The sequence below is a fragment of the Paramormyrops kingsleyae genome, chromosome 17, assembly GCF_048594095.1.
Source record: "Paramormyrops kingsleyae isolate MSU_618 chromosome 17, PKINGS_0.4, whole genome shotgun sequence".
In the NCBI taxonomy this organism is placed as follows: domain Eukaryota; kingdom Metazoa; phylum Chordata; class Actinopteri; order Osteoglossiformes; family Mormyridae; genus Paramormyrops; species Paramormyrops kingsleyae.
In genome coordinates, this window is record NC_132813.1 from 509,049 (window position 1) to 532,873 (window position 23,825).

Consider the following 23,825-nt stretch of genomic DNA (forward strand, 5'->3'; position numbering starts at 1 on the left):
TAAAAAGAGGTGGTGAGGGCCTAAGTCTTTGTGCCTGTGATCAGGTCAGTGGCTGAAGCCTGCCCTCAGCAGAATAGTTACAGGGCAGGCTCTCAAGCACATGGCCTGATCCTACAGTGCAATTGCACACGCATGCACACACACACGCACGCACACACACACACACACACACACACACACACACACACACACACACACACACACACACTACAGGGTCAGTCAGTATACTCTAGGGCCTGCCCTGTAACTACTCTGCTGAGGGCAGGATTGAACCACCAACCTTCTGATCACAGACACAGAGGCTTAGTCCACTGGGCCACTCACCACACCTGTGTGCTCCCAGTATATCGTATATATGTCACAGTCACTTAGCACGTTCAGCCACTGCCTCTGCATATACGGTGGGTGTGCAGGCATATGCATACACCTGCCTCATGCACAGACACACTAACACACATGCAGCGTGTGTGTTTCCCTCGCTGTGTAACCACAGTGGGTGTGTGTTTCCCTCGCTGTGTAACCACAGTGGGTGTGTGTTTCCCTCGCTGTGTAACCACAGTGGGTGTGTGTTTGTTTCACTGGCTGTGTAACCACAGTGGGTGTGTGTTTGTTTCCTTCGCTGTGTAACCACAGTGGGTGTGTGTTTGTTTCGCTGGCTGTGTAACCACAGTGGGTGTGTGTTTCCCTCGCTGTGTAATCACAGTGGGTGTGTGTTTGTTTCCTTTGCTGTGTAACCACAGTGGGTGTGTGTTTGTTTCCTTCGCTGTGTAACCACAGTGGGTGTGTTTGTTTCCCTCGCTGTGTAACCACAGTGGGTGTGTGTTTGTTTCCCTCGCTGTGTAACCACAGTGGGTGTGTTTGTTTCCCTCGCTGTGTAACCACAGTGGGTGTGTTTGTTTCCCTCGCTGTGTAACCACAGTGGGTGTGTTTGTTTCCCTCGCTGTGTAACCACAGTGGGTGTGTGTTTGTTTCCCTCGCTGTGTAACCACAGTGGGTGTGTGTTTCCCTCGCTGTGTAACCACAGTTGGGGTGTGTGTTTCCCTCGCTGTGTAACCACAGTGGGTGTGTGTTTCCCTTGCTGTGTAACCACAGTGTGTGTGTTTCGCTGTGTTAGCATGTTAGCTCTTTGAGCTGTTGCCTGTGTAGCTTGTACTCTCGTTTCTGTAGCTCCTGGAAGCTGCTGAGCTCCTTCTGCTGGCTCTGGATGTGCTGCTGGAACTTCCTCTCCTCATCAGCGACCATCTTAACCAGGGTGGGGGGTGGGGGTGGGGGTGGTATGGTTAGGGGGACTGATTACAATAGGGTGACCAGATAATCCATGTCAGGGAGGACACTCTGAGCTAGGACAGGAATTGTAAACTACCATTTAAATTAAAAGGACCCGAATTTCACTTGAGCAATGAGTTCTTGCTGTGTGCTGATTGGTCAGTCTCCTATAATCATGCATGTGTCACTAATGCTAATGTGAAACAGCTGGATGAGTCTTTCAGTCAAGGAAACAAACCAGTCAAAGCACAAGAAGAGCTGAACTATTTAGCCGAGCACAGGAGCCTTTCAATTTGAAAGTAGTTTGTAAAACCCGAAGTAGCTCAAAGTGTCCTCCCTGACATGGATTATCTGGTCACCCTAGATTACAACAATGATGAGGATGATGATGGTGACACATAAGAGAGGCTACGCTACGTCCTTCTCCTGGGAGGCCTGCTGCTTCTTCAGCAGGCCTCCCCGCTGAAGCTGCTCCTCTATGTCTCCAGCTCGTTGTCCAGCCTCAGCCGGTGCTCGTCCACCTCGGCCCTCAGCTTGTTCTCTAGCGCCATCAGCTGCTTCAGGTGCTGCCTCGGCTCGCGCTTGTATCCCGACATCTGCTCTGGCAGCTCCAAATCCTACTCCTGCCGCATTACCTGGGGGCGGGGGCCAGAGGGATAGATTGGACGGAGGGACAGATGGGACGGATCGTCCCTTCACTGACACGCAGGGAGGAGTGATGTCACCTGCATGGGGGCGGGGGGAGTGGACTAACCAGTGAGGCAGTCCGGATAGTGGTGAAGTGGTGAAGTACTCGCGGTTCTGGTAGCGAGGCTTGGTCCGGGGTGTCTGTGCGGGCGGGGACTGCGGCTCTGACAGCCGCCTTTGCCGTTCTGGGTTGTCACCTGAATTGTCCCCAGCGGTGTCCCAATACTTTTTGCAATATACTGTAGTTATGTGCCTGTCCCACAATATGGTTCTATATCCCTGCCTTATGCTTCTTGATCCCTGTTCTATGACCTATGTGCCTGAGCTATACTATGCTTCTAGATTCCTGTCCTATGATATACTGTATAGTTATGTGCCTATCCTACATTATGCTTCTAGATTCCTGTTCTATGACATAGCTATGTGCCTATCCTACATTATGCTTCTAGATTCCTGTTCTATGACATAGCTATGTGCCTGCTCTATGCTTCTAGATGCCGGCACTATGATATTTAGCTATGTGTCTGCCCAACACTATGCATCTATTCCCTCTCCTATGATTCACAGCTCTATAGCCCCGCCACTCATGTCCCTCACTGGCACCCTAACACAGGTACTGTTCTATGGTCTGTGGCAGGGGAGCAGACAGATTGAGGGGGAGGGTAGGTGTGTGGGTGGTCTAGCATTTTACGCTTTATTAATCTCGATGGGCCATCCCATGGCCCAGCCTGGGAAAGGTAATGAATGCTGTGAAAAAGGGCTTTGAGAGAAACCTAGAGAGAAGCAGCAATACGTGGGAAAGGGGGAGCCCAACACTGAGGCCACCCGGCAGACCACGGGACGTCCTGAGGCCACCCGGCAGACCACGGGACAGCCTGAGGCCCCCCGGCAGACCACGGGACGTCCTGAGGCCACCCGGCAGACCACGGGACGTCCTGAGGCCACCCGGCAGACCACGGGACGTCCTGAGGCCCCCCGGCAGACCACGGGACAGCCTGAGGCCCCCCGGCAGACCACGGGACGTCCTGAGGCCCCCCGGCAGACCACGGGACGTCCTGAGGCCACCCGGCAGACCACGGGACGTCCTGAGGCCCCCCGGCAGACCACGGGACAGCCTGAGGCCCCCCGGCAGACCACGGGACGTCCTGAGGCCCCCCGGCAGACCACGGGACGTCCTGAGGCCACCCGGCAGACCACGGGACGTCCTGAGGCCCCCCGGCAGACCACGGGACAGCCTGAGGCCCCCCGGCAGACCACGGGACGTCCTGAGGCCACCCGGCAGACCACGGGACGTCCTGAGGCCCCCCGGCAGACCACGGGACGTCCTGAGGCCACCCGGCAGACCACGGGACGTCCTGAGGCCACCCGGCAGACCACGGGACGTCCTGAGGCCACCCGGCAGACCACGGGACGTCCTGAGGCCACCCGGCAGACCACGGGACGTCCTGAGGCCCCCCGGCAGACCACGGGACAGCCTGAGGCCCCCCGGCAGACCACGGGACGTCCTGACAATGTGCCTCTTTGCAGAACTTTATAGTCACTTTACAGATTCTCTCAGACTCAACAGAAGTCAGTCAAATCACGATATATGTATGTTCAGGAATTGAAATTACTCATTTCACTAAAACATTTGCTTAACTTTTAATAGTGTAAAAATAAATTCTATGCCATTATGCATGTTTAACAGAACACAGCACACAATTAAAAAATGGCAGGACTACTGCCGGCGGTGGACGAACACAGAATCGCACGGTAACACGCATGTTTTTATGGAGACCAGAGGGCAGCAGAATGCTGCTACCCTGAACGCCGTTGCCATGGAAGTGCGGGGACCAGGAGGCTGACATCTGGTGCAACTCGGCGGCGTGTGGTTCTCAGATTTTGGACTCTCTGAATGTTGTCAGAAGGTTGTTTGTTCAAACCCCTGGCTAGCAGGATGACACTTGCAGGGACACCATCTGACGCTGCTCTGATCCTCACTTGTACCTCGTTTTGGACAATTGATAAATGTTAAAGGAAGAACAGTTATATTCAGTAACAGTACAATGTTTACTAGGCTCTGTCTTCACCACGACAGACTGGTACAACCTCTGCATGATTGCTGATACTATCCCCGATCCGCCTGTCGATATCCTTCTGCATCCTTCCCTTACTCATAAACAAGACCCCTAGCTACTTACTCCTTCATTTGAGGCAGAAACTCATCCCTAACCCCTAACATTTGGCTCAGATCCGGTTCAGACTCATCTTGCTATGTGGGATGATCGCCCTTCAGATTCTTAGTGCATCAGCCGTGCATCTGGTAAGTGACTGATCATACGTATACGGTCAGGCGAACGTGTGCCGGATCTGGTAAGTGACTGATCATACGTATACGGTCAGGCGAACGTGTGCCGGATCTGGTAAGTGACTGATCATACGTATACGGTCAGGCGAATGTGTGCCGGATCTGGTAAGTGACTGATCATACGTATACGGTCAGGCGAACGTGTGCCGGATCTGGTAAGTGACTGATCATACGTATACGGTCAGGCGAACGTGTGCCGGATCTGGTAAGTGACTGATCATACGTATACGGTCAGGCGAATGTGTGCCGGATCTGGTAAGTGACTGATCATACGTATATGGTCATGCGAACGTGTGCCGGATCTGGTAAGTGACTGATCATACGTATACGGTCAGGCGAACGTGCGCTGGATCTGGTAAGTGACTGATTATACGTATACGGTCAGGCGAATGTGTGCCGGATCTGGTGACCGATCATACGTATATGGTCAGGCAAATGCGCGCCAGATCTTCAGAGTGTATACAGACCAACTGTAATCATTTATAACCCTGGACAGATTCAGGTGCAGACTCTCCTGCCCAAATGTCACTGGTACCCAGATTGAAGCAGATGCAGGTGGATCTAGCCCAGAATCAGCCGCTATGTGGGAGCCCTTTTCAACCAACACGGTACTAATGCCGGTGCCTAAATTGGAAGTGCTTCTGCACTTTTCCACTGCTGATTATCTGGTGCAATGCCAAAGAAACTGGTTCTTCCCCCGGCACCACAGAACTACTGTTCTGAAACTGTGAACCTTTGATGTTGCTGTGTGGGAGGGGTGACAGTGCACTATAATGCACTGTAAACTTCAGCAGAGTTGCGTGTTACTTCCAGCGTTTGATGTTTTGTTTGATTTTAGCAATTGCTGATTGAAGAGTAGAGCTGGGGAAAGCAGGCTAAATTCATAGTACAGAGCAAATTTTTAAATTTTAAAAAACAAAAAAAAAAGACTATTGAAATGACAAAAAGAAGCTCTCACAAAGGGGTGCGGGATGGAAATGTTTAAAAGTGCTGCACTGCTCTGAATTCATTGTTGTAATGCAAATACATTGTGTTGCAATGAACCATTGAAATTTGGTGCCCATTCTCCAGAGTATACTGCTGTGATCCATTGGAACACAGCCAAAATGCAGTAAATAATTCATTTAAAATATTAATTAGTAATGCTTTGTAATATGGCCAGCTAATGTTTCGTAAAAAGAATGTTTTGGTTAATGCTAATTTTAGAACTGGCGCTTAGAATTTTTGGAGTAAAGCAGTTTTGAAATGTTCTTTTTTCACAATGTTCTGTCCCTGAGATATAAGCATTTGTGTCAGAGGAGTTCGCTGCCACAAAAGTGACCCCCCAGTGACTTTCCCTCAGTAAAGCCTCTCTGCCTGCAGTAATTATTCCATCACAAAGTGTCTTACAAAGCAGATTCAGTGCTTTTCATTGGCGCCAAAGCTGTAGACCAATCAGAGCCAGACAGAATGAATGTGATATAAAAGAAGGCTATTTGAAGTAACTTGGTTGACCATGTCTGTGCTCATTTCAAGCTTGGATTCTCTTTCCGAGCTCACTGATATCCCAAGATATACTGTGGAATATTCATCTTTACAACCCAGACCTGGATGAGGAGAACACACGCAAAAAAGAGAACTGGGTCTGGACGATCAAGCCCTTGTATGAGGTCAGCACTTTAGCTTGTACCATTCAACCAGAGAGAAATCTAGCAGTGGACAAAAAGATGGTGGACACCAAGTCTTGTATAGAAATGGAACAGTACATGAAGGACAAGCCTTTTAAATGGGGGTATGAGCTCTTCACACTGACCGATTCTGCTGCTGGATACACATGAAATGTTTTTGTGTATGAGGGTCGATCATAATCTGATAACGGACTGAGTTACCACTCTGTCATGGCATCGGAGAAGCACCCCATCTGATAACGGACTGAGTTACCACTCTGTCATGGCATCGGAGAAACACCGCATCTGATAACGGACTGAGTTACCACTCTGTCATGGCATCGGAGAAACACCGCATCTGATAACGGACTGAGTTACCACTCTGTCATGGCATCGGAGAAACACCCCATCTGATAACGGACCGAGTTACCACTCTGTCATGGCATCGGAGAAACAGCCCATCTGATAACGGACCGAGTTACCACTCTGTCATGGCATCGGAGAAACAGCCCATCTGATAACGGACCGAGTTACCACTCTGTCATGGCATCGGAGAAACAGCCCATCTGATAACGGACCGAGTTACCACTCTGTCATGGCATCGGAGAAACACCCCATCTGATAACGGACCGAGTTACCACTCTGTCATGGCATCGGAGAAGCACCCCATCTGATAACGGACCGAGTTACCACTCTGTCATGGCATCGGAGAAGCACCCCATCTGATAACGGACCGAGTTACCACTCTGTCATGGCATCGGAGAAACAGCCCATCTGATAACGGACCGAGTTACCACTCTGTCATGGCATCGGAGAAACAGCCCATCTGATAACGGACCGAGTTACCACTCTGTCATGGCATCGGAGAAACACCCCATCTGATAACGGACCGAGTTACCACTCTGTCATGGCATCGGAGAAACAGCCCATCTGATAACGGACCGAGTTACCACTCTGTCATGGCATCGGAGAAACAGCCCATCTGATAACGGACCGAGTTACCACTCTGTCATGGCATCGGAGAAACAGCCCATCTGATAACGGACCGAGTTACCACTCTGTCATGGCATCGGAGAAACAGCCCATCTGATAACGGACCGAGTTACCACTCTGTCATGGCATCGGAGAAACAGCCCATCTGATAACGGACCGAGTTACCACTCTGTCATGGCATCGGAGAAACAGCCCATCTGATAACGGACCGAGTTACCACTCTGTCATGGCATCGGAGAAACAGCCCATCTGATAACGGACCGAGTTACCACTCTGTCATGGCATCGGAGAAACAGCCCATCTGATAACGGACCGAGTTACCACTCTGTCATGGCATCGGAGAAACAGCCCATCTGATAACGGACCGAGTTACCACTCTGTCATGGCATCGGAGAAACAGCCCATCTGATAACGGACCGAGTTACCACTCTGTCATGGCATCGGAGAAACAGCCCATCTGATAACGGACCGAGTTACCACTCTGTCATGGCATCGGAGAAACAGCCCATCTGATAACGGACCGAGTTACCACTCTGTCATGGCATCGGAGAAACACCCCATCTGATAACGGACCGAGTTACCACTCTGTCATGGCATCGGAGAAACACCCCATCTGATAACGGACTGAGTTACCACTCTGTCATGGCATCGGAGAAACACCCCATCTGATAACGGACTGAGTTACCACTCTGTCATGGCATCGGAGAAACACCCCATCTGATAACGGACTGAGTTACCACTCTGTCATGGCATTGGTACCGATTTTACACAGATAATTTTTCTACTAATCCCATGGTATTTGGAGATTTAGGCTCTTTCTGGAGACTCCAAAAGGAGCCATTTCCACATCTGTCTATTCGGTCTTGAATAAATTCGGAATACATAGAGCTTCCATCTCCACATTTCTTGTGGTGAAAGACAACTCATTAGTCCCCAATGATTTTTAATCTGTGGAAATCACTAATATTGAATAATGTACACTATACATTTTTTAAAGTATTTTTTTCTCCAACAACAACAAGGTTTATTACTAGGGTTTTTTAATTGTTTTTTTGACATTTTCTGACAATATACAAAGGTCACTTGGCCAAACACCACACATTTTCAGTACTTCAAGGCCTTCCCTTGATGACCTATCATTAGTAAAAAAATTACTATATGTAGTTTTTTAACAATAAACCTTAGAAATAAAGGTTGGCAGAAGTTCTGGAAACATGGGTGAGGGCAGATGAGGAAAAGCATCATCGCCGTGCCACTAATTTCATTAATTGCAGACTGGTACACAGCGGCCAAGCATTACTGGGAAATGGCAGGGCTTCATGAGGGCCCCTCCCCCACCCCAACTTTCGGCCAACCCCCCCGGATGTCCAAGGGTCTTCCCCAACACGTGACTTTGACAGCGTTAGAGGAAGTTACTTGGCAGCAAGCTGCAGAAGAAGACTAAAGGTCTGCCTGTGAGTTATAACAGCCACCATAATGTGTCCCGACAGACTAACATAGAGCGCTTCAGCATTTAAAGTAATTCCACACTTGAGCACGGAGTGAGCCTAGTCCAGCACAAAACCCCATTTTCCAAATTTACTACCAAAATTCTTGAATCACAAAAAAAAAAAACATATAATTTTGACTGCAAAACCGTGAGGTGCCGTTCACGAATGAATGACATTTACTACTCTAACCCTCTCCAGCCCTCAGGCTGCGCCGTGCTCCGGACTTCAGATTGCCGAAGAAGTTTCCATACCACAGGACACCATGGGGCGCAAGACAGCACATATTAAAAATCTCAGAGTTAACAGCCCGTTTCAGTCCTGCTACCTTCACAGGCCTTTCAGCTGCTTAAGGTGTGCAAAACAGGTTCAAAGCCGTGCTAGTTGCCACTGAGTCTGGCTACATTAAATGACGCAAGCCACCCAGCTAGGTGCTGGACTTTCAAAAACATTATAAGGGAAAAATTAACAGCAATAAAATCTATAAAAACACACAATTCATTTTCAGTTTCCAGCTAAGTTTATAGCTCTTTTAGCTGAATAAACCCACTTTTTGAAATTCCACGCAGTGTCTTTCATATACATTCATACATACATGCATTCATACAAGACCTCTATACACCATAACGAAGGAGCCGGGGCTCCCACAACAAATGTAATGTCTAAACGATACAAACCATGCATGTTCTGATGTACAAGCAAATGGCCCGCAGTGAGATTCCATACCTGGACTGATGAGTGACACCCACAGGCACAGGCAGACACCCATGACTCCATTGAGAAGGGTTCCAAGTATTCTTCAGGGTTGCTTACTGAATCAACATGAAATAGTAGCCAAGCTAAGTTTTGATTGTTCTGGACTTGCTGGAGCAAAAGAACAGCAGTGATGGTGCCTTTTAATTACATATTCCTTGTGGGATTAGCTGGGTTTCATTTAAAATCTGGATCTAAGACACTTTCCATTGACCTTCTCAGCTCATTTCATAGAGACAGAGTTTCCATTTGTGAACATACGGTACAACCCTTTCTGTTTGCTTTAATTTAGAGCACCAGCCCTAAATTACCCTTTAACAGCACAGTATCTATGGCACACTAACAGCCAGAAAAGTAATGGAAGAACAAACTTATATCCAAACATTGCAATATTGTAAAACTATAAACACAAAGACCAGGAATTTGCCCATACAATAGAGACCCAGTATTTCAAGGATGAAATGGTACCTTAACACCTATGTTGCATGTGTTGGGGTGAAGTCCTCATCTGCTTTAGTGATCAGCAGCTGATCCTGCCTGATGACTGAGACTCACTGATCCTGGTGTGTGACCCGTTCAGGCTTCACCTTCCCCCTCCGGCGGTTATGCGTTGGGGGATTGATCCTGTCTGATGACTGAGACTCACTAATCCTGGTGTGTGACCCGTTCGGGTTTCACCTTCCCGCTCCGGCGGTTATGCGTTGGGGGATTGATCCTGTCTGATGACTGAGACTCACTGATCCTGGTGTGTGACCCGTTCGGGTTTCACCTTCCCGCTCCGGCGGTTATGCGTTGGGGGATTGATCCTGTCTGATGACTGAGACTCACTGATCCTGGTGTGTGACCCATTCGGGCTTCGCTTCCCCAATCCGGTGGCTGCACATTGAGGGAGCGAGCCCTTGTAAACTGGTTTCATAACCGCTGAACAATGACAAATGCTTTTAACACATACACAGGACCAACAACCCACCAGATTCTGAAAAAATGTGGAATTCTGCAATTGAAACTCATTTGCATCATATGATTTGAGTTCCATTAATCAACAGCTCATTGCACAATTAATCCAGCCCCTGAATGTAGCTTCCTGACAGAGCAATATGTAGTCACATGACATCAATAAGTCATATGATTTTTCTACTGAAAACCTGAATTATTTTTTTTTGGTGTGACGTCTCCAGTTGGATTCCCCTTGGCATCCAAATCCACACCCACGGATGCGATGGAGTATCTGCTCCACAGAAGGCGGCCGGCAGCTTTGGTGGCGCATCCTGAATGTCCATCAGACCTCAGTGCAGCCTCCACATTATGGATCTCTCTGAGGAGGGCCCAGAGGTCGAGTTGCCTCAGTGCAATATTTCCACGAAAGCACTTCTTGGGGATACAGGGAAGAGGCCTGGGCGGATTATTTATGGCCAGGATAACTGTGCCAGGATGGAAAGTTCAGAGGCAAAGTTTTTCATCCTTTCAATAAAAAAAGAATATTTCTACAGTTAATTCCAGACACACATGTAATCAACGTGTAATATGTGCCAAATTTTTAAATAGATTATTTCATTGAAAATAATCGTTGGTATCTCCAACAGAATACACTGAAGGTGAGGGCCCAGGTAGCATGGGCAGGGGATAGAGATGTCCTACTGAACACAGCTTTTCTGGAGAGACAAGGACGGGCTCCAAACCAGAACACCAAATAGGCACCATCTTTACTATTCCACCAACCCAACCCTTAGCCAACAGTCTCCCAACAATCACTCCATCAACATCTGCCATTTTAGATATCATTAACATGATTTTATTTGTAATATGCAATTATACGACTACAGTAAGAGGTTGTGGTCGGCAGGTGAGTGAGAGTCCTGGGTTCTCATGTAGATCAGCTGCACCTGTCCCTTATCCCAGAAAGATGATAAACAGTCATGCTGTGTTTTGGCTCATGACGTTTTGGGTGCCTGTGCTCCAATCCTCCATGTAAGTTTGTGTGTATTTATTTTACCATCTGCTGAAATGGCTCCCAAATTACAGGGCAGGATGAATATCACACAATTGCGATGCGAAAACAAAACACACATCCCTCTCTAATCCCCCAGTCGTGTGGTTCTGCTGACATTTCAGTTGAGGGGATTCTCACTATGAAGCGTGACAGACCTGGCAGTCCTCCGTCTGACCAACTATGGAAAATCCTCCTCGCCGTCCCGCCTGCTGTTTACTGCTCGTCCCACTGCTGGACTCCACAATAAACACTTAAACTGCAGTCGGAACGTCAAAAATTTACACAGAACCAGGGACATATCAGTTACCCACATGTTTCTGGCTACACCATAGAAAGTTTAGCATTTTCCATAGAAAAAAATAAAAATAGTTGCAAAAACGGTTAGCCAAATTGTCAACTGTTTTCCATAAACCAGAAATACCTAAAAAGCCAACTTGATTTCAATAAATGGATGGTACAGAAAATGCATGGATGAACGGATGAATTCTGATAATTAGAACAATGAATCACACTTTACTTGAGGGGACATGCATAATGTAGTAGTACATGCTTATTTAATGCATTAATTAACCAGTACTAGTTACATACTGATCCCATGCTTGTTCGTCATTAACCAATGATGTCTGTCACTGGGAACACTGGGAATGACACAAACTAAAGGACCACAAGGGGTCAGAAAACTATAAAAGAATTTAATACTAAAACAAGCTATAAAATCCATGAGGGAAACACAACCAGGAAAAAGGGCAACACAGAGAGAAGAACCGGGATCCAAAAGGGACCAAAGCACATGGCAAAATTACAGCACGGCATTACAAAGGCAGACAGAAGCACAGAGTGAGGGAAGGACCTTAAATACACAGACATCCAGGGAAAACAAGGAACAGGTGTAACTTCAATCAATCAATGGACCAATGAAGAAAGACACAGGAGCAACCAGAAACAGGTGAACACACAGAACTAAGAGAATTAATAAACACTAAAGACTAAGAATCTACAGCAAGCACTAGGGGAAAATACCACCAGGAAACTAGAAACAGGAATATACAGAAATAACCACAATGAACCCGGGGAAACTATACAATAAGAAAACACAAATTAATGAAGACTAAAGAACAAAAATCCACAAAATGGGTGAATCTGGTTTCAAGCCAGCCTTAAACCCATGACACAAGAGAACAGTATGTGAGTCACACACTCGGCTCACTGACCTATGCGGCAGTCTGAGGACCAGGGAAAATACACTAAGGAAGACTAGGAACTAAGCCAGAGATGGGAAAAGGTAGATTGGCCAGCAATGCGGTACAGACCCTGACAGGACTGATAAATCATTAATAATAATTTGATCTATTCTATGATAACACAGAGTCACAGAACTCAAAGGAGCAACAGCAGCCACCCTGTGACCTCAGTGGTCATGTGACGCACCACCTCAGCATCACCATGACTACAGTACATGTCAGGGGCTACTCTCCAGGATCAGCACAGCTTCTTAAGGTCACGGAGAAGGACAGAAACAAAAACATGTACCACAGAAGCAAGCGCTAAATATTCTTAATGGCACAGTGTGGTGACCAGGAAGAACAAAGGTAGACCAGCAAATCCCTACATCATTAGTGCAGGAACATTGAGTTAACTGAACTTATACTACCATTATTCATCTTCAGGAAACCTTAGGTGTGCTTTTTTGAATGTGACTGGACCAGACTGTGGTCTGTCAGCTGACCTCACTTCCTGTGAGTACAGAGATCTTTCCATCTTATCTTCTCATAAACAGGACATGGGTGTGGAGCATCCCACACTAAGACCTCACGACTGACTTCTCTGTCCCACTGATGCTGGCTGGACGAGGTGGATGTGCCAGAGGGGCCCCGATTTCGTACCTGTGTCTGCAGCCTCACAGAGCCACTCCGAGTTACCCCTGCTTCCTTCCATCCACCAAAATGCTTGTGTCCTTTTGGACGATGCTCACATCAGAGAGCGGTTTGCCTGTGAAGTGAACTCACCTGACCACACACTAGCAGGCTCCACGTTTTGACATTTGTTCCATTAACCTTGGACATGTTCCTAGTAACAGACAAAGAGAGGATTCTAACCCTATTGAGCTGCAAAAGTGGGGGAAAAAACAATCTTGAATCCAGAGAGGCCTCCACTCCATTATTGACTATGGTGAAGTCGGGTGACATATACCCACTAAGATCTGATAGCAGGCAGGAGAGGAGAACGGGTGCCCAGGGCTACTGGTGGTCAGCCTGGCTACATAGCAGAGGGCAGCATGGGATGGTTATGGCATGTTGTCCAGCCTGAAGCTGGGAACAATGCAGAGCTGACATGAGCAGTACCAATGGTGCACTGGAACCATCCCAATCAGGGTGTGACACAAAGCTTCTTTGGGTTCATTCAAATGTACTCAATGAGGTCAGCACTGGCTGGAAGAGCATGCACTACCCAATACACAATGCAGTTAAAGGCTGTCACATTTCCCTTCCGTGGCTGTTATTATTAATGGACCCAATATGCTGATGGAATCCTGAAGTCTAGCCTATTTTCAGGGACCACATCGCTAAATGTTAATAGTCATGGACAGTGCCTGTGCGGACCCTCATTAGGATGGATGGTAGGCCTATAGGACCATCAGACGGTCCAGTTACCTTTCTCCTAGATCGAGTTGTATGACATCTTGGACAATTCACAAATTACCTGTGATCGCCTTCTGCGTGATTCCTGGTCTGGGGCGTAAACAAAGCCGCCGTCAAGTCCACAGCGACTGCAATACACACAAATACCAAAAAAACAAGTAAAAGGAGCTGTAGTTTATAATGACTGACATTTAGGACCGTAAGAAACAGGTCTTGGTCACAACATTAGAATTATGAGTATTTTGTGCAGAGAATCCAATATAAACTGGAATCAAAACTGACGTCAAATTGAACCCTGTTTTTCTCTGCATTCCATTCAGTTTAATTTAGTTAATTAGAAATCATCTATATGCCTGGTGTGGAGGACAGAAGGTTGACCAGTAGGTCACACAGAACCTTCTCACACTTAAGGAAGATCAGCAGCTCATCCTAAACCTTCTCACACTTGAGGATGACCAGCAGAGACTGGACTTTCCCAGCTGGAATCTGCATTTCACTCAGAATTCAAGGTAAAAAAAAAAAACCCCAGAGTGGTGTGTACCGGCTGAGAGGGCGTCCCTAAGGAGGGCCTGGGGGGGTGGGGGGCAGCAGGGTGACATGCTTTAGTGAGTGAGTGCCCAGGAGACCACAGCTGGATGCAGCCAGTCGGCCTTCTGCTTCTGGCACCTGAGACACACTGCCACCCCTTGCTCCAGGCCCGGCCTTAGGACCATCACCAAGGCCCCATTTGATCCAACCACCCACTGCATAACCAGTATTCCAGCAAGACAAAGTCACCAATAAGTCTAATCAACTGGCAAACATGATGAATTTTCCAAAGAACAGAATTATTAATCTATGGCTGTGGCAATCATCTTACAGGAATCATCGTAATCAGAATGATTATGAAACAGTGTATAATGGAAAGAAATCCAAGCCAGAGGGCACAGTTTGAATGTGGGTCTAATTTATAATAAAACAGTGGAGGATAAGCTGGCTTATGGAGAAGAGATGACGTCCCGTGGAGGACGGCTGCTGGAACAAAGCCCTGCTGGATGGAGGGAATGCCAAGTGTCGTCTTTGTTAGCTCTGGAATTCCTCCTGATGACCCGTTACCCAAGACACGCGTGTCAGTCCCCTGCAGCCAGTCACCCAAGACACGCGTGTCATTCCCCTGCAGCCAGTCACCCAAGACACGCGTGTCAGTCCCCTGCAGCCCGTAGCCCGACACGCGTGTCAGTCCCCTGCAGCCCATCGCCCAAGACACACGTGTCAGTCCCCTGCAGCCCATCGCCCAAGACACACGTGTCAGTCCCCTGCAGCCCATAGCCCAAGACACACGTGTCAGTCCCCTGCAGCCCATAGCCCAAGACGCGTGTGTCAGTCTCCTGCAGCCCGTAGCCCAAGACGCGTGTGTAACCATAACCCTAACCCTCCAAATCTTCAGGCCTGTTAACCTGGTAGTCCAATGCTATTTAAAATGAGTTTGGCAAACGGACAGTGTTTTCATCAGGAGGAGAAACATCTGTGTGCAGACGCACAGCTGCACTGCACACGTCTGATGAATTAGGAGAAATATCACTCATATGCAATAAAGGGGACTGCTCTAAGCGGGACCTGTTTTTTGCATAATTATTCCCCAAAAATCTGCCAAAAGCCATATCTAAGCATCGGTGGAAAAAATCTTTTTCCCATGTAAAGAAACAAAAGGTACGATGTAAGACTGTAGACATCAACTGCCAGATAGATTAATAATCTGAAACCAGAGAGCAATAATCTACTACTTGAAGTTAATGTTTTGTTATTATACCCTACTATTATCATTTCAACATGCATTGCAAAAAAATTACTATAGACAAGAAGAATGCGTAGGGTTCAGTTTAGACAACAGGTGGACATTCTTCTAAAAAGGGCACTGCAGTCACTGTCCAAAGTAATCAGTTGCACTCTTCAGACCACGACACTGCTCAGGCCACCTAGCTTTCATAAAAATCCAATCAACTGCTCAAAACTTAATAACTCACCACAGTGTCCTTTTAAGCAGCTGGAAATGCATGCAAAAACACTCTGAAAGCATGTGTTTCAAAGGTCCTTAGGTGTTTGAAGTCCCCAAGTTCAAGCAAGCCATATCACTGCAACAGAAGCATTGCGTCATAAAACTCGCAGCGCTCCTGGAGAGCAGACTGTGAAAGCAAAGCAAGTCCGGGTAGCAAATACAGTAACTAGACAATATTAGAGAATTCACTCAAAAAATAATCTATTGTAAACCACAGACATTTGATTGATATCAACATTAATTATTCCATTACCTGGGCACTGGAAAAAAATTATATGGACACAAAGTAAGAGTGAAAACAAAAAAAAAATCCCAGTCGTTACAAAGTTCAGCTGGTCCACCAAACTAAAAGTGCCAGCTAACTGAAAGAGTCTGTTTTCATATTAAGGGAGATGGTGGAGGAGTGTCTCTCCTTCTCCTCACCCTCTCTTCTCTGTCTCTCAGTCTAAGCAGGATTTTATAACAGTTCAAGTCCAGTTTCCGCACAGCCAGCTGGGTGTCATTACCAGAGAGCATTCCGCCGGAGGGCTGGCCACACTAAAACACCAAGAATGGTGTCACTGACAAAAACCCAGTGTGTTTTATTTAATGCGCTGATATTCACGCAACAGTACAAGAAATATGCAAACAATATATATAAAATATATAAAAGCAATATATATAAAATATATAAAAGCAAGCCGTGCTGTTATATGACCCAGCAACGATAAGTCGGCCATCCAGCAAAATTCTGAATGCTGCTCTATTGTACATGCAAGTCTCCAGGTTGCTTCCTGGCATTTTGGGCTAATGCTTCTAGGACATTATTGTCTCCCAGCAAGACATTATGGATGTTATGGTATGATAAGCCCATGGAGTTTCCTTGTCGTCAGTCCGTCCATTCTGAGCTGAGATACTCACATATCACTGCTTTGCATCTCATGTACTGAAGCAATTACATCACCTGAATACTGACGCCAGGTTCTCAAAAGCCTCACTGACTCCATGATTGCAATACTCACTCTCCCAAAACCTTAACCAGCAGCAATTTGTTTGCCTTTCCATTTTTTACCTCTCTAATAAAATCTGAAATTAATGCGTAACTCTACTTCAGTTGTAAGATAAATCGCAAGCAAAAAGTTCCTTAAATCAAATGAAAAATGTGATATCATTCTTAAAGTAATAACTAGCCAGTAATACTGTAGCCCAGCCTCAGTGATTAAGGGCTATATTTCATAAAGACAGAGGTCCCTCTCCTGGCCTCAATTCACCCTCCCTAAGCAGTATACTTCTCCCCAAATGTAAAACAGTACAGCTTTATAAAGAATTTACAAATGCATCAGCTAAACTAATAAATGTAAAAGTAATCTAACTAACTTAACAAGCCAGACCTGGTACTAAGTAACGGCACCATGAGCACTGCAACCTTAACAAGCCAGACCTGATACTAAGTAACGGCACCATGAGCACTGCAACCTTAACAAGCCAACCATGAGCACTGGAACCTTAACAAGCCAGACCTGATACTAAGTAACGGCACCATGAGCACTGCAATCTTAACAAGCCAGACCTGATACTAAGTAACGGCACCATGAGCACTGCAACCTTAACAAGCCAGACCTGATACTAAGTAAAGGCACCATGAGCACTGCAACCTTAACAAGCCAGACCTGGTACTAAGTAACGGCACCATGAGCACTGCAACCTTAACAAGCCAGACCTGATACTAAGTAACGGCACCATGAGCACTGCAATCTTAACAAGCCAGACCTGATACTAAGTAACGGCACCATGAGCACTGCAATCTTAACAAGCCAGACCTGATACTAAATAAAGGCACCATGAGCACTGCAACCTTAACAAGTTAGACGTGATGCTAAGTAACGGCACCATGAGCACTGCAATCTTAACAAGCCAGACCTGATACTAAATAAAGGCACCATGAGCACTGCAATCTTAACAAGTTAGACGTGATGCTAAGTAACGGCACCATGAGCACTGCAATCTTAACAAGCCAGACCTGATACTAAATAAAGGCACCATGAGCACTGCAACCTTAACAAGTTAGACGTGATGCTAAGTAACGGCACCATGAGCACTGCAATCTTAACAAGCCAGACCTGATACTAAATAAAGGCACCATGAGCACTGCAATCTTAACAAGTTAGACGTGATGCTAAGTAACGGCACCATGAGCACTGCAATCTTAACAAGCCAGACCTGATACTAAATAAAGGCACCATGAGCACTGCAACCTTAACAAGTTAGACGTGATGCTAAGTAATGGCACCATGAGCACTGCAATCTTAACAAGCCAGACCTGATACTAAATAAAGGCACCATGAGCACTGCAACCTTAACAAGCCAGACCTGATACTAAGTAAAGGCACCATGAGCACTGCAACTAATTTATTATGTAATTCACCATTATGGTTTTATCGGTTGTTGTTATGCCTTAGAGTACTATATATTTAAATAGCTTTTTTTTTTTTAGTTAAATTTCGTTAAAATATTCTGACGTGCTCCAATAAAGACTGGTACAACTTCAGTGCAAGGATATTTGTTCTTATGTGTCTAACCCTCTGTCCGGTTATTTTCCTCTTTATTTGTCTTTAGTTTTCTTGTTATTTTACTACAGTGTATTTGTTAAATGCTCAGCATGACAAGCCACTTTATAATGCATCATCTCAGAAATGGTTAATAATTATCTTTTCTTATAGTATCCACTAGCTACTGTAATTACCTGTACATTTCCAAGCCCAGCTGAAGGTCCTCACTGAGTTTGTTATTGTTGCGCCTGACAGAGTCTTGGACCCATCTACTGCATGGTACTTTGATCGTGAAGAGGTTCTGGAGAGGGTCCATCTGGTGCTGGATTCTTTTGCCAAATGAATACCAGGCCTTTACAGAAAGTCACAGTACCCTTATTGTTATTTTCAGCTCTTGAGAGCATAGACATTCATGATAATAGCCATTCTTGGATGCGCTGCCTCTTGTGTCACACTGCCAGTAACATACTATGATCTTGGACAGTAGGCACATCTATAGAGATGGAGATAATTTTTAGCAAATGTTGGGCAGACTTATAAAAGTGAATTCAGAACTTCTCTTTTGCTCCAAGTTAATTTATTTATTTGATGCTGACCACTGCACCTCCACACCACCCAGCTAGCAGGGATATAAGCATGGTGAGGCAGCAGTGCTCACCACTGCACCACCGCGTCGCCTGGATAGCAGGGATATAAGCATGGTGAGGCAGCAGTGCTCACCACTGCACCTCCACACCACCCAGCTAGCAGGGATATAAGCATGGTGAGGCAGCAGTGCTCACCACTGCACCACCGCGTCGCCTGGATAGCAGGGATATAAGCATGGTGAGGCAGCAGTGCTCACCACTGCACCACCGCGTCGCCTGGATAGCAGGGATATAAGCATGGTGAGGCAGCAGTGCTCACCACTGCACCTCCACACCACCCAGCTAGCAGGGATATAAGCATGGTGAGGCAGCAGTGCTCACCACTGCACCACCGCGTCGCCTGGATAGCAGGGATATAAGCATGGTGAGGCAGCAGTGCTCACCACTGCACCTCCACACCACCCAGCTAGCAGGGATATAAGCATGGTGAGGCAGCAGTGCTCACCACTGCACCTCCACACCACCCAGCTAGCAGGGATATAAGCATGGTGAGGCAGCAGTGCTCACCACTGCACCACCGCGTCGCCTGGATAGCAGGGATATAAGCATGGTGAGGCAGCAGTGCTCACCACTGCACCTCCACACCACCCAGCTAGCAGGGATATAAGCATGGTGAGGCAGCAGTGCTCACCACTGCACCACCGCGTCGCCTGGATAGCAGGGATATAAGCATGGTGAGGCAGCAGTGCTCACCACTGCACCTCCACACCACCCAGCTAGCAGGGATATAAGCATGGTGAGGCAGCAGTGCTCACCACTGCACCACCGCGTCGCCTGGATAGCAGGGATATAAGCATGGTGAGGCAGCAGTGCTCACCACTGCACCTCCACACCACCCAGCTAGCAGGGATATAAGCATGGTGAGGCAGCAGTGCTCACCACTGCACCTCCACACCACCCAGCTAGCAGGGATATAAGCATGGTGAGGCAGCAGTGCTCACCACTGCACCACCGCGTCGCCTGGATAGCAGGGATATAAGCATGGTGAGGCAGCAGTGCTCACCACTGCACCTCCACACCACCCAGCTAGCAGGGATATAAGCATGGTGAGGCAGCAGTGCTCACCACTGCACCACCCAGCTAGCAGGGATATAAGCATGGTGATGCAGCAGTGCTCACCACTGCACCACCGCGTCGCCTGGATAGCAGGGATATAAGCATGGCAATATTCTTTGAAATTAGGAAAAAGAAAATCAATGGCGTTAAAAGAGACATCTTTATTCTCATATTTTACTTTACAACTTTGTGAATTACATATTATTCTGGAAGACAGCAGCATCTCAAAAACTTTTATAATCTGATGTCCAAAAGATACAAAATTTACAAAAATAAATAGCTTTGAACGGAAGCTAAAATAATAAAAGACTTAAGTCCTTCACTGAAGGGATACAACGCCGTTATGTATTGGATTTACTTTTTAAAAATCTTTTGTACATGTCCGGAATGATACATCACACAATTCCACAAAGATATATTTAGAACAACAGAAAAAACACAGATTTATTTTTAAAAGCATTGTATTCGGTTTGAATTTTGAGTTGAGTTTCACTGAAATCAATGCGATAGATTTTTGAATGTGCCGGCCTTCATTTTCCTGTCATGGAGGTGTCCTGACCTTTGGCCACGCTTCACATGTGCTTTCTTTGGTCGAGTCTCTCTTTGTCTCTAATCACACTCCTCCACAGTGGGAGCCGCTCTCGAAGACATATAAGCTAGGTCTACTTTACTCTACTGGACAGAAGGAAAGGCAGGCAGGCCCACCGACCCTGTCTCACTGCTCTGCACTACATCTGACTCCTGACTGTATTTGCAAGGAGAAGGTCAACTCTGAGGCTATTCATCCTTTTACAAGTGAAAAAATCTGATATCCTCACATAAGCGTACCTACGTATATAAATTAATATATGATTTACTAAGTCACTAAGTGATGCACTTCCGTCACAAAGGGGAGACATTTCTAAGGCTTTTTACATTCCCATGTTGGTGGTTCTTGACAAGGTGAGTCCCTGCTTGTCATACATTATCAAACTGCGGCTTTTTCATCATTAAGCAGGAAAAAACTTTGTTTGTAAACATCTAGAGTAATACATCTCTTGAAAAGCAGCAAGAATATTGAAACTTAAACTGCCAAATAAGCAGTGAGAAAATAAACTGCGTAATGGGTAAGAATGACGTTTTTTCAGAGCTATCTGCACAGAGGTAAAACTAGCTACAATAAATCCATGCTTGTCAAATATGCAGAGATGTGTTGGCCCATAATATATTCAAATTTCCACATGAGGCTAAAAGCACGTCTTACTGAGACCTGCATGAAGCCCCTAAAATTCCAGGTTCTGTAAAAAGGCAAAAAATAAAGCCCGAAATAAATAATATTCTAGTATAATCTTCAGACATTGGGCACAGACTGTTACATGACTTGGCCTGAACTGATCATGAAAAGAGGCAGCCCATTGTCAATGGTTTTCAGGTACAGTGTCGCCGTAGAAATAGGGCTTGTTGTTTTGTGTTACTTTAAATGGATCAGGAACCATATTTTAATAATATTCCTCACATTTGATTATTTTTTTTTTCAAAATAATTATAAAACAAAAGGAAATGAATGTTTTCTGTACTTTAAATATGGCTGATTATAGCAACAGTTAATATTAGAAATTAGTCTAACCGGTCAAGTTTCTGGACAAGGTCAATTTTTTTGCTTAGCCTGAGCTGTAGAAAAACAGATTCTGCAATGGAATGGAGAAAGTATCTGATACTCCAACGGTGTCTGTCAGTAGGACACATGCAAAGGCAGCTTCCCTTTGTGGCTAGAAAAAGCATACAGTATCGTCACCTAACATCTGTAACAATCTTACATACTCTGAGGTAGATCTCTATTGGGTTAAAAAATGTCAATAGTGGTTATTCATTAAAAAAACACACAAAGACAACAACAAAACTTTTTAAGTTAATCTTAGAAATAGGCCATTGCCTCATAACTTGCTCGGGTCAGTTAGTGCACTATCCACTCTGTTTCAACCTACAGTTTTCCTGCTTGTCTTGGAAGCACGGTCAAGGCTGGTTAGTAGGTCACTACTCTGCTGCTCAGGTCGCCCTCACTGCCCGCCCTGTACTGCCAGGCCCTCGCACTCCTGGGTGAGACACTCCCCTGACACTGGCTCAGGCAGGCGGGCCGGATCGCACCTCTCTGGGTCCACTGTCTTGCCTGTGTAGTCAGTGCAAAAGACGCTGCGACGACGGACGCCCAAACCACAAGTTCGAGAGCAGGAGGACCAGGGGCCCATCTGCCAGACTGGGCAGGGCAGGTCTGCACAGGCCCGAATATCTGCAGGCCTCAGGTCCTGGTCACACAATTCAGAAAGGAAACCGCCAGTGTCTCGACACTCAACGTCACGCCGTGACCAGCCGGAGCCGCAGGTCTTGGAACATTCTGACCACTCGCCCAAAGACCACTGGGGCACCCCCAGTGGCTGGATCACATGTGGAGAACCTTTCTTCTCCTTGGCCTTGCTGAATGGCACGTCCTTTGGGAGGAAGAAGGTGTACTTGACCTTGGGGGGGGAGGCCTCCCCCGCAGTGGCTAGCAGCTGGATGGTGATGGCCTCCCGGAGCCGTTGGAAGCTCTGGATGCGCTCCAGTGTGGTGGAGGAGCCGCTGTAGCGCAGCACGGCCCCTGCCACCGGGATGTCCTGCTCCACCATCGACACAGAAAAGTTCCCGTTCAGGATGTAGCTGCCGTCCTCTGCCTGGATGGCCAGGTAGTGACCGTCATGCTTCACGCCGCGGTGGCTGCGCTGTTTCACGTCGATATTGGTGGCCCCAGCTGGTATGGTGACAATATCACTGTAGCCGTAGCTAAGGAAAGAAAAGGACATAACTAAAGAAAATCTTGAGAGTGTTCAGCTAACAGCCAGAGGGCCAGGCAGGGTGAAAGTGATGGACATCCAGCTGAACGTTTTTGGCTCAGATCTCATGGAAATACCGTGTCGACCCAAATATGAGACGGGTTTTAATTTTCCCCATAATGCGTCTGAAAAACTGCTGTTTATATTTGGGATCTAGACAAAAAAGGTAGTAGATGGCGCCAAATACGATATTTTGCAACAAGTGTTTTGACTTACCATGATACAGATTTGCTGTAAGATTTCTTGCATTACCGTGACAGTCAAAAAGCGTAAGTGCGTGAATGGGGTTATCACCTGTCCCTCATAATACGGTATCGGCCTGTATAATATGAGACGCAGCAGTCCTTCCAATACGGGACGATTGCATATTATAAGGGACAGGTGGCAACCCTGAGTGTGAGAGCTGGCAGCCCTGGCCGTACGTGAGTTTACCGTGTATCTCTGAGTATCGCGTAAATTGGCTTCCCTGTCTGTTTTGCTGCTACTATTAAACTGATAGGGTGCTTTTCCACTGCACCAGGTACCGTACTTTCGGTACTTCCGTAAAGTACCAAAAGTATAGTACTTCTTTTGTGTCAGTTTTCCAGTGACCGCCCCTGACTGACATCATCACAAAGCACGGCGCGGTATTTCTTTGCTGAATTCAAACATGTTATTATGATCCTTCACTTTCGGTACTGGTACTCGACCAGAATTCAATGGAAAAGCGAAAGTACAGTACCGAGAGTACCGTACTTAGTGCGGTGGAAAAGCGCCCATAGTGGCTGTTTATAAAGACAGTAACATTAATTTTATAAGATGTCATATTATTTATTAATATGGCTCAACCTTTCTCTGCAGTACGTTTTTTACCCTCTTGATGTGGGTCTGCTGCATCGAAAACATTCTGTGCCCTCAAAGGTTGT

The 23,825-nt window shown here is 46.6% G+C and overlaps 1 protein-coding gene and 1 long non-coding RNA gene across 5 annotated transcripts in view; both read right to left on the minus strand.

Moving 5' to 3' along the window:
- Nucleotides 1–1,260: 1,260 nt before the first annotated feature.
- On the minus strand, nucleotides 1,261–16,330 carry LOC140579104 (uncharacterized). 2 transcript variants are annotated; one of them, XR_011983308.1, is made up of 4 exons: nucleotides 16,097–16,330; nucleotides 13,870–13,936; nucleotides 13,364–13,478; nucleotides 9,650–13,236 (listed from the first exon to the last, which is right to left on the minus strand). It is a non-coding gene; the product is annotated as an uncharacterized lncRNA (long non-coding RNA). The 2 variants fall into 2 exon arrangements; XR_011983307.1 differs by lacking the exons at nucleotides 9,650–13,236; nucleotides 13,364–13,478 and adding an exon at nucleotides 1,261–1,901.
- Nucleotides 16,331–20,215: 3,885 nt separating this feature from the next.
- Nucleotides 20,216–23,825, minus strand: part of LOC111833943 (A disintegrin and metalloproteinase with thrombospondin motifs 8-like) — a 63,462-nt gene continuing 59,852 nt past the window's right edge. For all 3 annotated transcript variants that reach the window (XM_023792694.2, XM_072701669.1, XM_072701668.1), the window contains one exon: nucleotides 20,216–22,870. In XM_023792694.2, the coding sequence (XP_023648462.1) occupies nucleotides 22,111–22,870 (760 nt within the window). In that variant the 3' untranslated portion in view covers nucleotides 20,216–22,110. The remainder of the gene's footprint in view (nucleotides 22,871–23,825) is intronic.